This window comes from Zootoca vivipara, chromosome 10 (assembly GCF_965207765.1).
Source record: "Zootoca vivipara chromosome 10, rZooViv2.hap1.1, whole genome shotgun sequence".
Classification (NCBI taxonomy): Eukaryota; Metazoa; Chordata; class Lepidosauria; order Squamata; family Lacertidae; genus Zootoca; species Zootoca vivipara.
Window position 1 is genome coordinate 21,722,780 of NC_142593.1, and position 12,685 is coordinate 21,735,464.

Sequence of the window (12,685 nt, forward strand, 5' to 3'; positions counted from 1 at the left end):
AGGCTTGCGTGTTGAATGCACTACTTTATGGAAATGAGCAGTGGGCAAATCACACCTGTCAGGAGAGATGTACGTACTGCATCAGGAAGATGCCCACATTCTCAACATGGCTTCTACACTGGCTTGATCATGTCCACAGAATGGAAGATGGCGGGATCCCCAAGGACTTGCCCTATAGGGAGTTGGCTTCAGGCACTTAGCCTGTTGGCAGACCAACTTTTCATTACAAAATGTAACATGAAGGCTGGCAACATTAACCCCACTGTATGGGATTTCAACGAGACAGACAGCCAGGTTGTGTATCCACAGCTGTGACCAGAGGAGAAATGGCCACTGGGAGCAGCGCAGAGAGAAGAAATACCATGTTGCACCTGTAGCAGTACAACTGGACACCTTCACCTGCCTCACGTGCAATAGAACATGTTCCTTCCATATTGGTTTCTACAGCCACAGCAGGTGCTGTAATTCTCCAATGGTTTGACTTTACCCCTGAAGGAGCAGTCAAGTCAATGAAGTCAACAAGTCAATGAACTTCAGCTCCGTATTGAGGCTGCAAGTCAATGAACTTCAGCTCCGTATTGAGGCTGCTAAGTCAGCTGTTTTATCGTGGGAATAAGGGATAAGCAGCTAGGAACCAATAACCAGCTTCTCCCTTGTTTGACTCTGTCCTCCTCTGAACCCTTATATTAACTGTAAATCTCTCTTGTCTCTCAGGTAATAAGCCACATACACCTCAGTACTGTATTTCTGTTGTTCCCTGCTTCTATAATACATTACCTCTCCCTATTTGCTATTATGTTTTGGACAATTGGCCTACAGATGCTAGCCACTTTTCGTCTGCTTCTGTGGATATAGGCATGATACTTTTGTATTTCTATTCCACCACAATGATTTCATTGTGGAATTGTTTAGGTAAAGTGATTGTTTTCAGAATTCTCTTCATTGCTGTAAGGAATTGATATTTGGGAGTGGCGGAGAAAAGGAGTATACTACTCCTGTGGTTCGAAGGCATGTTTTAATTACTTGCATCAAGCACTTGGGCTCCCATAGTGCATAGTATTCACTTGCCAGCAAGAGATGAATTAAATTGGGGAAATAACCATTAGAGAATATTTCATCTTTTGACATTCTTGTATGTTTCATTTACGTAAGCAAAACAGTGACTTCCAGAACTCAAAGCAAGTGTGTACTATTTTAATATATCTGCGCAGAGTACTTTTGTTAACTAAGGCATTCAGTTTGCAGACATTAGATTCCCCAAGTCCAGAGTGAATAAATCATATACCTAGCTTGCAAATCTCTGCAGATCATTTTGAACACACTGCTGCCAGCCACCTGCAATTTAATTTTAAAACAGTTTTTCTACAGTTCCAAAAGTTAGCAGCTTTCTTTATAATTGTTCTCTAAGGGAACTTTAAATATTGTGCTTTGGAAGCAGATTTTTTTAACCCAATCCATAATAAATAATATTTTGACAATGAATAATTTTGCACAAAAATGATACTTAAATAATGTAAACTAGTTTTAGAACTTTTATGTCTTCTGTATAAAATACTCAAATACATGATAATACATGATAGGTTTATTGATTAGTTATTATTTTGATTAAAATGGTTATTTGAGGCCTCTTAAATTTACTGGTTGATAATGCATTGTTTTCCACCCAGACTATGTTAATCATACTAAAGTGTGGTTAGTTGTAATTAATCTTTTAATAATATCTCTAGTTAAGGATTCAATCTAAAGCCAGATATTTAAGGTAAATAACGATGTATGTGAAAAATTAGGAAACTATTGAATTGATGGGTTGCAGTATTTAGACAGACTTCCTATATAATGTGTTTTTCTAATTGGTATGCTAAAAGTTGCTTGGTCCCAGTTCCTGCCAACCTAGCAGTTCGAAAGCACGTCAAAATGCAAGTAGATAAATAGGAACTGCTACAGCGGGAAGGTAAACGGCGTTTCCATGTGCTGCTCTGGGTTGCCAGAAGCGGCTTTGTCATGCTGGCCACATGACCTGGAAGCTATACGCCGGCTCCCTCGGCCAATAATGCGAGATGAGCGCGCAACCCGAGAGTCGGTCACGACTGGACCTAATGGTCAGGGGTCCCTTTACCTTTACCTATATAATGTGTTTTTCTAATTGGTATGCTAAAATTGTATACATGAAGAAATAAATTCCTTTAATTTTATTGTGGTAGAGCCCATATAAATGCACCAGAATGAGGTTGTGAACTGATTTGCTTATTTGATTCTAATAATCTCAGTGCACTATCCTTAAAAACTGTAACCCTTTTGGTTTCTTTATAAACATCAGTCAGCATGACCAGTAATATTGGTTTAAACGAAGTTTTATTTGTGGTGCTGTTTGAAAGGAAGCTGAAATGTTAGTACTGTACTTGAAAAGAAGATAAATGGTTGATTTCCTAAGCATAATTTAAGTTTGCCATATTTGACTGGAACTGTATCAGAGGTTTCCCCCCTAATCATAAATACCTCAATGTCAGAAAATAAGAATAATGATAAGTTGAATCAGAATCCAACAATATATTTGCATCTTAATTTTAAGTACTGCTGTTCTGAAACCATTAGTTCAGCTGTGCTTTTAAAGGAAACTCAAACCTTTGCTGGTTTGTGGTTTTCCTGTTATGTTATTGCCATATGTGATGGAAGTAATGGGATAAAGGAGAGTTTGCCATCCTTTTAGGGCCAATGGACAAATTTACAAACTGAAGAAACAGTCTTGGGTACCACACAACCTATTCTGTTGCCTGCAATAGGATTTTTTCCCAAACCTAATTTCAGCAAGGACCCTGAGGGCACCTGCAAATCCCTAGGATAAGGGATTGTTAACACCATCAGTATTAAGAGGCTACAAAAACTCTGTGGAGTTTGGGTGATGGTAAACGGCAATGAAATGTTTGATTACATAATCTCTATGATAGGTTTAGGGAACCGTATAGGTATTACTTTGTGAGGATATATATGTGCAAGATGTATGTGCAAGTGCAGGAGGTATTATAATGTGTAATTTGGAATCAAGGCTGGAATGGTTTGGTTTTTCAGGATTTAACCTGTTGAGGATAGGCATCCATTCTGAAATGTTTAATAGTTTCTATACCTTGTGACATGGTATTTTGCTTTGGTGGGAGGTTATCTTGGTAGTAGAACAATGCCGTAAAAGTGTCTCGGAAAGATTCTGCAGCTCACTTTATATCGCTTAGAGATTATGTCAGCAGATTGCTTGAATTATGTCATTATATTTACTTAATCACAGTTATTTGGGGCAACTTGAGCACAAGAAAAAAGTTTACCATTCCCAGAATACTGAGCTTCAATAACGTAATCTAAATTTGCAGCATCAAACTAGTCAAATATGCTCAAGAAAAATGGCCAAACTCATGATAGGTTTTTTTTTTTATTGGGTGTCTAATATCTGCGCCATTAGTTCCAGACTGATGTCTTTCCCACTCTCAGTGCTTTTGTGCATAGCTTATAAATCTCTTTTCATCATCTTATATGACTTTTTCAAAGCAGGGCTAACATAATATAAGGCAGAATAAAAGAAAGTCACTGAAGGTCGAACAGGCAATCAAATTATTACTGATTCCTCAGTGAACACTAATGGACCTTTATAATGTGATTAGTTGTGAATATCTGTGCCCTCATTCAGAAGGGTTCGTTTTTAGTAAAATTATAGTATATTCTTTGCTCAATTTGGGTTGATTTGACTAAGTTGTGCATGACAGAGTGTGGTGACTAGTTTCCATGTTAAAGTTTCACTTACAATAATAACTATCTATTAAGTTGCTCATGAATAATAATAATAATTATCTCTGCAACATGACACCCTACTGTGGTGATGCTTCTAAGCAGTACCAGTTGGTCAAGGAAAGAATATGTAGAAGTTAACAGGTTTCTTAATTGGGTGGAAGTGAGGGGGGTAACTGTGCTGCCTGCCAAACCCTAATTTGTGGTCCTAAGTATGTATCCTGTAAGTGCATTGTCCTGATAAGCTGTCTCACATTTTCAGTTTATAGTTCCGCCTTTTTAAATAAATAGGGCAAAGCAAGGCAAAGCAATATCTAACCTATATGAAATAAATAGAGTTAGAGAGAGAGTTAGAGATCTGTGTGTGTGTGAGGTGTGTTTAATGTGTGCATAAAGGTAAAGGTAAAGGTACCCCTGTTAGGTCTAGTCGCAGACGACTCCGGGGCTGCGGCACTCATCTCGCTCTATAGGCCGAGGAAGTCAGCGTTTGTCCGCAGACAGCTTCCGGGTCATGTGGCCAGCATGACTAAGCCGCTTCTGACAAACCAGAGCAGCGCACGGAAACGCCGTTTACCTTCCCGCTGGTACTTGCACTTTGATGTGCTTTCGAACTGCGGTGTGTGTGTGGGGGGGGGAAAATTTATGCAAAGAATACATGCACACTGTGCATTTCCACTTGAAAGTTCATCAAAAAAACCAATTTGTGCATTTGAGTGTAGCTTTGTTTCTTGGAGACAGTAATCTGTATAGTACAGTACCTTTAAAATTTCCTCCTCTAAAGACTTGTGGGAGTTATGAAATCTAGTTGTTGGCTGACAGAAGGAAGTCTTGCTTTGAACAGAAAGGCAAATCAGACACTACTGCCTTAAATGCATTGTCTTTAAACAGGGTTGAAACCAGATTTCTATGAAGTCCCCAGCTGTCCATCACAAGATGATAAATACATCTTTTCAGATACCAAAGTCTTGAATGATGATAGTAAAGTGAAATGTTAAGGTCAGATTTCAAAGGAACTACTCCAATATGACCCAGGTTCTCCTGCATCAGAAACCTGTAATATAACATCCATATAACAGAGTTCCTAACTTTCCTTCATAACAGTCTTTGTCTTCATTAACACCATTTGGAGTTTTAAAAATAAATCAATTTAGTTGGAAGCTCTTTCAAACTACAGCCAGGGAATAGAATGATGATAGATTGGAATATCTAGTGAAATCCCTTGGCACTTTGCTAGACACTACTGAGTTAAAATATCCATTGCTATGTGCTGTATTGGAGCTGTGAAAATACATTAATTTTTTATATTAGTGTGGTAAGAAATGCTGACAAGGAAACTTGCAGGCGCTGACTGAGACTTTTCACTATTTTTCTTTACAGATCCAACTAATCTTGCAGTTTGTAGCTTTGCTGTGGGCTGGCTGCAAAAGATTGTGTAACTGAGCCCAAGGTCTCAATTTTTTTACATAGTCGCTTTTGGAGTTGCTGCTGTTCGTACATTTCAAAAAATTAACTGCTGTAACCAGTGCTTTTTTTCTGGGGGGACGCAGGGGTACGCATACCCCAAAACATTTTGTGAATATAAGTTTGGCCTCATTGAGGGGCAGCCTTTCAATATTAGTAGGAAAATGAGAGTACCCCTAAACATTTTTTAAAATAAAAAAGCACTGACTTAAGAGGTTATCTTAGTCTCCTATGTAAATGCAAGCAGACTTACAGAAAAGTAGAGTATGCAAAGACTCTCAAGGATGAACCCAAGAAAATAATCAAACAGTAATTATTTGTTCCAGTGCAATTTTTCCAGTTCAACACACTCTGCAATTACTAGGATGTGGCGGTTTTAATGTATAATCTGAAGGGTGGCAAAGAAATTAATTAAGTATAGCGTAGATTGCAACATGAGTGAGAAATCAAATGTGTGTACACACACACATTTAATACATGGTGTGTGTATATATACTATATATATGTGTGTGTACACACACACAAACATACGAGCTTACTTAATTTTTACATAACTAAATACAACTATGAAAAGGTTTACATATTCTTAATGTTTGCTGAAAAGAGTAGAGGCTTCAAAATGCACCTAGATTTTTACTATTTTGTTTGTTCAACATTTAAGGTAGCATAAAGAACAGAGGGAAAATTGAGTACATATCATAAAGGAAGTGAAGTTCAGAAATGGTTTCTGCCTTTGGAGGTAAAAGAGATGCAGAGACAGGAAATTTCCCTTTGCCTTATTCTTTGCTCTGAAATGTGCTGCATTTGCTTTTTAAAATAATTTGTTAATTTTATTATGATTATATTCTGCAGCTCCTCCCAAAAGAAACCCAAAGTGACAAAATGGCACTTCAGTGGTATTGCAGTATGGTATCACAATAGGTCTTGTGAATTTCAAATGGTGATAAATTTGGAATGGGTTTTGGTTGTGGTATGTTGGTGGCAGAATCCTTCACATTCCTAAATGTCTATTAGGAATCAAAATTCATATTTATTACTGTTTTCAGACCATAGAAAGGTAATTTGTTTAATTAAATTAAATTACTTTTATTACTTTTGCCCCATCTTATCAATATGCTATATGTTAAACTGGTTTGGTTAGCAGCATCTCTGAAAAATGGGAAAAGGCTGCAGGGTAATAAGTTTTGTAAATACATTGTCTTGATTTTTTTTTTCTAAATCGCTAGCCGAAATATAATCTACTTCATGTACTGCCTAACTGAAGCTGCGGCTTCTGGTTATAGTTTCAAGCTTCTATAAAAGCAAAGAATACTTGCAGGGAGTTACCCCTGCAGATATATTCAATACTTATATTTTGAATTTTTGTTCTATCACCTGGCACTTCCTTTGTAATTTGCTGGAGGAAAGAAACCCTTTTCATCATGTTCTTTCTTCCCCAGAGACCTTTTAGACACACTTTACTGTATCCCTCATGCCATTAAAGCAAAAGAAACTATTGAACCCACAACTGCAATGATGCCCCCAAACTTCATTGTACTTGAATATTCAGTGTCACCTTCAGCTGCCTTTTTCCTTTCTTTATGCAGGTGACAGATCAGTCGGTTAAAGCATTTGCTGAACATTGTCCTGAGTTGCAGTATGTTGGGTTTATGGGCTGTTCTGTTACATCTAAAGGAGTCATACACCTTACCAATGTAAGTACAGCAACAAGGTTTCCTGTTGTCATTTCCAGTTAGGATAATATTGCACAATAGACAGAACTGAGAGGTGTTTTTCATAGAGTCAAAATTATATAGTTATGGTAATCTTATGTACTAGAAGCAATATTGGGGATGCATCTTTTAACACGGATAACAGTTTTGTAGATGCCTTCATTTATTATTAACATTAGCTTTAACTATGCACATCTAGCTGAGACACAAAACTGATACAAGCGGCAGCTTTGGTGCACGCCGGCCAGATTGCACCAATTAGAAGTGTGTATTAAGAAATAGGATCAATTTTGTGATGGGAGGAAGGTCTTTTATCAAAATGTTAAGAATGTCTATAGGTGATAGCTAAGAACCAAATAAATAAAAAATATCCAGGTCCACAACCAGAAAAACTTGATAAATCAACTGCACAGTGGGCCTTTATCATTGGCAATTGGTTGTAGAGAAGAGTGAAATAAGAAACATGGCTTTGCTTATTATTCTTTCACATATATTATTCCTTTTCTGGATCAATCATCAATTGACTGGAAATAGTGGATGTCACATTAATGTGAAGGATATAGATGTTGTATCAAGTAAAGGAAGAGCAGGAAGGAGGTGACTAAGAATAGGACACATTGCAATAGACCCAGAGAAGTGCAAGTGGTGGTTTTTTCCCTTATAAGTGGGATTCCTGCCTCTCCTCCCCATGGCAGCTCCCTGCACACACTAGAAATATCAAAAGGGCCTGCAGACCCTCTGGAGCGGCATGGGATGGGGTCTGGCTCTGTAAAGGGAAGGAGAAATGGGCAGAGTTTGGGAAGGTTACCTTGCATGAGCAGAATTGCTTTTTAATGTGTGTGGGGCACTTTAGAAGCCAACCAACCATCAATACAAACAAAATGCAGGTCATTCAGGAGAAGTTGCAGATGAGGGCTGTGATGTGGGTTTTCTTCAAAAATTGAACTTGTATTTCAGTTAATTGGCACCTTGCTTGGGTTATATGCACATTGGGTTTTAATTTACTGTTTTGCTTACAATCTTATTCTTTTATTTATTATTTTAAATACTTATATTCCACCCTTTTCATAATGTGTATTCAAGGCAGCTTCTATAAAAGTGCATCACACAATAAATAAGAAATACAATATAAAATTACAAGAAAATCAAACATCAAGTTTTTAATGGAGATGAACCTAATTAAAACAACGAGACCAACTCAATTCAAAGCCTTCCAGAACAGCCATATCGAGTTAACAAATAAATAGACTGTGTGTAATCCTAATTCCACTTAAAAACCATTGAAATCAGTGGGATTTGATTTTGAGTATACATAGTTAAGATTTATATTCAGACAGTGGGAGAGAAGAAAAGTAGTGAGCAAGTGCTTGTATAGGTGTGATATGGAAGTTTGGGGAGGAAATTAGGGTCGGGGTTCATTTTTAGTGGTGGGTGGCCAAAGAACCAACACCAACTGTCCCCTCTAAAACCAGAAGAAAAGGCTGTGATTTACTCTGATGATGTGTGGGCAAGGCTGCTTGTACCGCTCATTGCCACATTGCCACATTTCAACTGGAGGGGTCATTTGCTGTTGCTGTGTTGAGCTTTCAAGCTTTCCCCCCTCCTTTTACAACCTAGCTTCTCTAGTAACCCTGATATTTGATTGGTTTACTGTATTTATGATTTTTTTTCTCCATGTTAAAAATTAATGTACTGGAGCAATGTGCAATAAAAAATACAGGGCCCAAAGTCATTGTTTGCTGTATGTAGCTAACTTTTATGCTCTTCCCATCTGAGGTAAACATTATTTTCATTCTGTGCTGCTTAATCATGTTGCTTCACAGGCTGCACTTTGGTGTTTTTCCTCTCAAGTTTGGGTGAATGTGAGGGACCAATGCAGCTCGTTCCTCTGGGAGTTGAATAACGAACACTTCTCACTAAGCTGCTATATCCTCAGTTGCTACCCCTTTTAATTTGTGAAATATGTGTCCTCTCTAACCCAACTATAGCTCACTTCTAGGAAAATGACCTGATTTTGCACTCTCATGTGCTGCTGAGATGACTCCTCCCATTCTTGGAAAATATTTTCTCTCTACTTCTAAATTTAAATAGTTCCAGTAGAAAGCCCTTTCTTGGTGAATGTCTCTATCAAATGCCTATCTCACCCAGTATAGTTTTCATATATATTTACCGACACTTAAAGCTGTTTCCTTTGTATGAGCTCTAAACTTCTATCTGTGTTAGCTTATTATTTCTTAATCTTAATGGAGGTTCTAGAGACATCCTTGCCACATGTGGACAGGGACATGTGGACAGGGACAATATTGCATTACTTGTAGTTGGATACTGTGTCTATGTAAGAAGGACCTGCCTTATTTACAAGTGATTGTTGAGTATAGTTTTTACCTGATAGCTAGTTATGGTTGCCACTCTAGAGCTCCTAGATTTTCTTTGGTCATATCTGTAACATTGTCGCTCTAGACACCTGTCTCAACATCTATCGAGTGCTATATATCAGTACAGCCGTATTATTTAAAAATTAGGCCTGAAAGCAGAGACTATTTTGTTAACTGACATCCATAACTTGGAAATACAGGAATTAATGCAAATGCTACCCTGTTTCTCATATTTTAAGGCATACCCATAAAATAAGCCATAGCAGGATTTTTAAGCATTCAAGGAATATAAGCCATACCCCGAAAATAAGACATAGTGATAGGCACAGCAGCAATGCCGGCCGCGGCAGGAGGAGGAGGAAAAAAATAAGACATCCCTTGAAAATAAGCCATAGTGTGTTTTTTTGAGGAAAAAATAAATATAAGACGTGTCTTATAATATGAGAAACACGGTAATATGTTTGTGTTCATTATAAGTCATACTAACAATTATTGAGTTAAAGTGAATGCTTTTATCAGTATCAAATCGTATGGGTAGGAAACTTCAGATTGTATGATGATGATGATGATGATGATGATGCTATTCAGCTTGTTAAGGATCCCAAATGGGACTTTTGTACTTGATATATTAAATTTTAGCACATGACTATTTATTTTCCAGTATTACTTTGCAAGAATATATCATAGTTACTCTTTTAACATTGGATGATAAGTGTTATCAGGGTTTTTCTTTAACTACTGTGGTTGGTACCCTAGAGGGTCTATCTCCTGATGGAGAAACAGGGCAGAGGCAGTTATTGGTGATTCCCCTTGTTTCTGCAGCCTCCCATGCTCTCACTTCTTCTCCAGAGAATCACCCAACCTGCTGCAGCAAATAATGAGACACAAGGTACAGAGAGGAGGGGAAATAGATGGAAATTGCCTCCCTCCTCGATTCTGCTGCTACCCTGTATACTATTGTGGCTGAAAAAACCATTTTGAAGTTTTATCAATAGGCTTTAATTTGTAACTTCATTTCAAAAGTTTAACAGCATATTTTAAAATAAATAAATAAATAACATTACATTACATTAAAAATATTACATTAATTCCATTAGTGCATTCATTGGTGAAAAACAGAGCTGGAGATACTCCTTTTAAATAAAAAATATACAGCAAGTTCTCTCTTTGATTGAAATCAATAGTTTTTGCAGCTTTTCTGTTGCATAGGTAGAAAAACAAAGTAATTAAAGGACAAAAGCAGGTTCAAGCAGATCAAAACTGCAATTAATTCTATAAATAGTTTATATTTATATATGAATTACAAAACTTACCATTGTATTTATCTTAATAGCTAAGAAACCTTTCCAGCTTGGATCTACGTCATATCACAGAACTGGATAATGAAACAGTGATGGAAATAGTAAAGAGATGCAAAAACCTTACCTCCCTCAATCTGTGTCTGAACTGGATTATAAATGACAGGTAACTTCATCATAGAAAAGCAAAGTCAAACCATTGTGTTAAATATGATTAATAATTGATAATTTTATGAAGTTGGGAAGAAATGAATCTTAAAAGTCAGCACAGTCTTTTTGGAATAATGTCGCTGTGTGCATTTTAACATTAGCTATCTTGAAGGAGAATCCTTGCCTAAAAATAGATATGCCTATTAGTAAATCTGATTGTAGGTCTGAATTTTGAATGCAGACTTCCTGCTTTGAACTCCCTTGCTAGAAAGGTTGATTTATGCATGTATAGTATATTAAGCCGGTTCACACATGGCAGTTAGCCAAACCATGGCTGAGTGTGAATACACAAGCTTGTGGGCTCCTGGAGAGAGATTGTGGCCGTGTTGCACATCCTCTAGTTCTGCTCCTGCTGCACTGCTGTGAGTAAGCCATTGTCGTCGAAACATGGCCTCAGGGTTTCCAGATAAGCGAGGTTTGCTCCTGTTTGAAGCTTGTGGTTTGTTGGAAGGAAACAAACCACAACCTCAGATTCAGATGATTTTAAACTAGCCACACATGATATTTATGTAACAGTCATGATTGTGTAACAAACCTACTCCAAGGATGCAATCCTAAAAAAGCGTACCAGACAGTAGGTTGCCCTGAAAATAGTGGTGCTTGCTTCCAATTTAACATACATAGGATTGTGCATGCAGGTGGCTGGAGAATTGGTGTTTCGAGTGGAAAGGTTGAAAGGAAACTGTGTTCAACCTGAAAAAATAGTGGTGACTTTCAAAAAGCTAATACCAGAAATAGGAAGAGGAACTTGTGTTATATTTGATCAACTAAAAGTAAACAAGAAATAGAGGTTTAAAGTGACATTAGATCTTAGGTTAGGAAAAATCTTTTAAATATTAAAATGGAGGAGCCATGGAAGATTGGAAAACTTTCTCCTCTCTTGGATATTTCTCAAAAAGAGGTTAGCCAGTTGTGTGTGTTTTTTCTTCTGGAAGGAATTTGTCACGATGGATTATTTACTCAAGTCTTTTTCCTACTTAATTCTGCTGCTATAAAAAGGTGTTTATTATTAGATGTAAGTTATTAAATGGAAATGGTAGAATGTTCTCTGTTTCTAAAGGATAGCCTTGGCTGTAATCTTGAAAACATGTTCTCATATCTTTTTTAAAAAAACCACACACTAAATAAATTGGAAACCCATATAAGGGCTCCTATCAAAGCATAAGCTTTATAGTCGACTAGTTGGAATTAAAATAATTGAGCCTGTTTGTTCCAGCTGTATTAATTAGCTGATTCAAAGATGCATGCCAGAAAATAACATCACAAAACAAATACACCAGTGCTAATGTTTAGAATTGAGGTGCCAATCAGTGAACTCCCTGCTGCCCTCATGCCAGGTTTGTTTATGCAATATAGTCTCATTCAAATAGAAGAGTTTAAAAATAGTTTTAGAAAAGGCTTGGTTTCATAAGCTTCCCTGTTGTGGAGGAGGCAAGTGAAGATAGGCATCTGCATTTACAGCAGCCTCACAGGTCATGGTGCGTTGACAAGATGTATTCCACAAGCTATCTTATCACGTATATAGTTTCACGCTGTACCATATTTTAGAACAGCCCCAGGCAGCATAACCAATGGACAGGGACGATAGGAGTTGCAGTCCAAAACTTTGGAAGGGCACCAGGTTGGTGAACGCTGTTCTAAAGTTATGCTGTAGACTTCAATCTTAAACCTTTTTGTCCTCAAGAACTGAAATTCTTCCAGAAAACACAGTGTTAGTTTTTAGATACATCGCTTCCTGACAGAAGAAGGTTGCTGTTTTATGTGTGTTCAGGGGGACCTGCGTAACTATAATGCCATTCACTTATGCAGGGGACCCAGTGGAAACCAACTGTTAAGCTTTTGAGTAGAAAGGTGACTC

The 12,685-nt window shown here is 37.4% G+C and overlaps 1 protein-coding gene across 1 annotated transcript in view; it reads left to right on the top strand.

Moving 5' to 3' along the window:
- The window catches only part of FBXL17 (F-box and leucine rich repeat protein 17), a 152,492-nt gene that overhangs the window by 40,963 nt on the left and 98,844 nt on the right, over positions 1-12,685 (top strand). Inside the window, exons 5-6 of the mRNA XM_035100064.3 lie at positions 6,819-6,926; positions 10,653-10,783. Coding sequence (XP_034955955.1) covers positions 6,819-6,926; positions 10,653-10,783 — 239 coding nt within the window. The remainder of the gene's footprint in view (positions 1-6,818; positions 6,927-10,652; positions 10,784-12,685) is intronic.